Source organism: Aphanomyces astaci, assembly GCF_000520075.1.
Source record: "Aphanomyces astaci strain APO3 unplaced genomic scaffold supercont1.25, whole genome shotgun sequence".
Lineage (NCBI taxonomy): Eukaryota > Oomycota > Saprolegniomycetes > Saprolegniales > Verrucalvaceae > Aphanomyces > Aphanomyces astaci.
The window spans coordinates 322184-325267 of record NW_009798288.1 but is presented as its reverse complement, the minus strand read 5'-3'; the positions used below and the strand labels follow the sequence as shown (position 1 = coordinate 325267).

Sequence of the window (3084 nt, the reverse complement as noted above, 5' to 3'; positions counted from 1 at the left end):
TTTTTTGGCTTTGTATTTCGCGAACGGTCGTAATATCTTAGTTTTGTATGTATGGAATATTAATTTACAAAATAATATACCTGGGTGTCGTGACGCGTTTTAATTTATACATGAACTCAATTCTACATTAAATTTGAAGGCATTATAATAAGATACAAGTTGAAATTTGTATTCGACAACATAAAAATGAACATAGTTTTGAACTTCAAGGTGGTATCCTGATCCTTTGGCTGAATATAATCATATCCAATGAAAACTCGTCATTACAGAATGAAGCCATTGGATTGGATATAATGACAACCGTTCGCGATATTGATGGCGTTCGCGATATTGATGGATTACCTTAGTAAGTTTTTTCGAAAAAGTACCAGAGGTTCACTTTGAAGTAAGCTCAAATTTGTCTGTCAATAGAAAAAATACCAGAGGTTCACTTTGACGTAGCTTTGTCCCTCAATAGGGTAATAATCTTTATGTGGATTTACATAGTAATAATGTGTCTATATAAATGAATTACCTACGGTATATAAATCGATACCATCACGGCACAACTGGCTTGAGGTATACATATTGCTATTTGTATGTCTGGAAGAAGAGAAAATTATGGGTTAGTGTCCGATTCGTACGATATAAAACGGTGCTACCTAGAACGGATTGAAAAAAATTTGGTCTGAGAATTATACAGCCAATATGTATGGGAGTGTCGGAGGATGATGCCGTTACTCCGGCGTACTAACTGTAAAGGTTAAACGCAGCAGGCCATATATGAACATGTATGTTTGTGGGCCTGGTGTATGTACATTGATGATTATTAACGAGTTTGGATTGGGTTTATAGTTTAGATATCAGTGGTTACGCCAGCACATATGCGACGGCGGCAGCACACACCGCAGCGGAAGATGCGACCATGCCGGACGCTGCCGATTGGACGCCTACCGGAACGGCAGGGGGCGCGGTGGTGGTGGTAGAAACCTTGTTGGCGGCGTTGTTCCCAGCGTTGTTCGCAGGAGCCGCCGTCGTGGTGGGAGTTGTGGTGGTGGCACAAGGACCTTCCTTGACCAGGGTCAGTGTGGGGAGATCGCAAGCGGCATTCTTGAGCTCACATTCGTTGCCGTATGTCTTGCCGTTGGAGCCGCACACTTCCTTGAGGATTTCTAAGCATGCCTTCACGCACGTGGAGGCTTTGCATTCGCCGGCGCTTACGAGCTTGATGGTGGCGTTCTTGCAGGTAGCGACGCCGAGGAGACACTTGTTGCCGTAGGTGATGCCATCACTGCCACATTGAGGGTCCAACTCCCGCGTGCACGGCGTGTTGTCGCAGTCGGAAATCGCAGACGACGGACATTCACCAGCGGACACGACCGTGATCTCGGTCTTGGTCGAGCACGCGTCTACGTCCAGTCGACATTTGTTCGAGTACGTTTTGCCGTTCGACCCGCACACAGGTTCGTACACGTCAATGCATTCCATTTCGCATTGAGCACCGACGGACGCCACGGCGGCAAGGGCCACGGACACAAGAAGTTTGAATTGCATGGGGAAACCAAGAATGAGCCGATCATTGCATTCGTCCATGCCGCACAAGGCGTTCAACGCAATACGTACTTAATACGGTGTATTGGATATTTGTATGGAGGCCGCATCGAACTTAATAGGAGCGATCTGGGTCAGTCTGAGTATGGGACATTTTCGCGTTGCAATTCAATGATTCAATCAAATCAAGTGTAAAAAGAGCATGGTTTTCATGAAAATTTGATACTTTTCGCTTCGACTGAAAGTACCCGACCATCACTCCTTCCGTTCTTGAAATTTGTATAGAAGGTGCTAGAATCTGGACCAATAAAACCTACCCACGTCAAAAGGACCAGGAATACCTGATCCTGCCAACGTATCCACAACTGAACTCGGTGACGAGAGCGATGCATCCGGTACACTCGTACTGTACTCATATAGGTCAAGCCATGCCCCTGATGCAAATCCGTCTTTGGTAACGTTAAGTCTCTCGCGAAAATACTTGACACCGTACATATTGTACGTATGATAACCGGATAAAGAATACTCGAGGTTTCACAATATGTTGCTTGGGTCATATTTTTCAGTGCTGATCGGTCTCGGTTAAGTACGTATGTCACACTGGACGGTTTCGCCAAATATTCAGTTTTGTTTTTAGCAAAATACGATTATTAACGCTATTTAATACAATGCACATTCGGGCATGAAAAATTGAAACGTTGAAGTTGCACTTCAACTTGACCTGAGTTTGCACCACCACCCAAGCAATGATGATGTCAACCGAGACTGACGGCACAGGTTATGTCAACAACAAAGGTTGGTACTGTACAGTTGTAATAAGCTCTAGAACATCCTCGAAGCTTTAACTAACTTACTGTAGCTGTGGCAGGACTGTACAAGTATCATTCATTCGGTGTGTCCTGCATGCCATCTACAGCACCACGCGAATTTAGGAAGTTTATAGCGAGCGAATTCTCAATATATATTTCCGCGTTTATCTCAAAACTACAGCTTGGTTCATGCATACATGGCCTCGATAGCATGTTCGTATTTGGCCATGACCACCCGTCGTTTCAACTTGAGCGTGGCCGTGAGTTCGTCGCCGCCAATGCTAAAGTCCTTGTCCAGAATGATATACTTTTGAATGTGCTGCGCCCGGGACGCCGCGCGGCCGTTGGCTTTTTTCAACTTCGTCTCCACGTAGGCCTTGACCTTGTGGCAGGTCTTGGCCTCTCCCACGGTGGTCGCCGTGGATCCGAGGCCGGTCAGAATGGCGAGCGCCGTGCTGTCCAGCTGGTCGCTCGGGTTGCCGTCGGCATCTACCACCACCTTGAGCGTGAACACAGCCGTGAGGAACTTGCGCCGGTCGCCGATGGCCATGGCGTTCGACAGCAATGGGATCTCTTCCTTGATCGCGTCTTCCAGCAGCACGGGGGGGATATTTTCCCCGCCTGCGGTGATGATCAGCTCCTTGATGCGACCCGTGATGGAGCAAAAGTTGTCTTCGTCCAGCTTGCCGCAGTCCCCCGAGTGCAGCCACCCGTCGGCATCGATCGTGTCTTTGGTGATTTGTTC

The 3084-nt window shown here is 47.1% G+C and overlaps 2 protein-coding genes across 2 annotated transcripts in view; both read right to left on the bottom strand.

Annotated features, from left to right (window-relative positions):
- Window positions 1-740: 740 nt before the first annotated feature.
- Window positions 741-1572, bottom strand: H257_09879 (hypothetical protein; the record flags this gene model as incomplete). Its single annotated transcript, XM_009836258.1, has 1 exon — window positions 741-1572. The coding sequence occupies one exon, from the start codon at window positions 1570-1572 to the stop codon at window positions 850-852; it is 723 nt and encodes a 240-aa protein (XP_009834560.1). The 3' UTR covers window positions 741-849.
- A 954-nt stretch (window positions 1573-2526) lies between these two features.
- The window catches only part of H257_09878 (hypothetical protein), a gene marked incomplete at both ends in the record, with an annotated part of 3520 nt that continues 2962 nt past the window's right edge, over window positions 2527-3084 (bottom strand). The window contains one exon of the mRNA XM_009836257.1: window positions 2527-3021. Within this exon, the coding sequence (XP_009834559.1) occupies window positions 2527-3021 (495 nt within the window). The remainder of the gene's footprint in view (window positions 3022-3084) is intronic.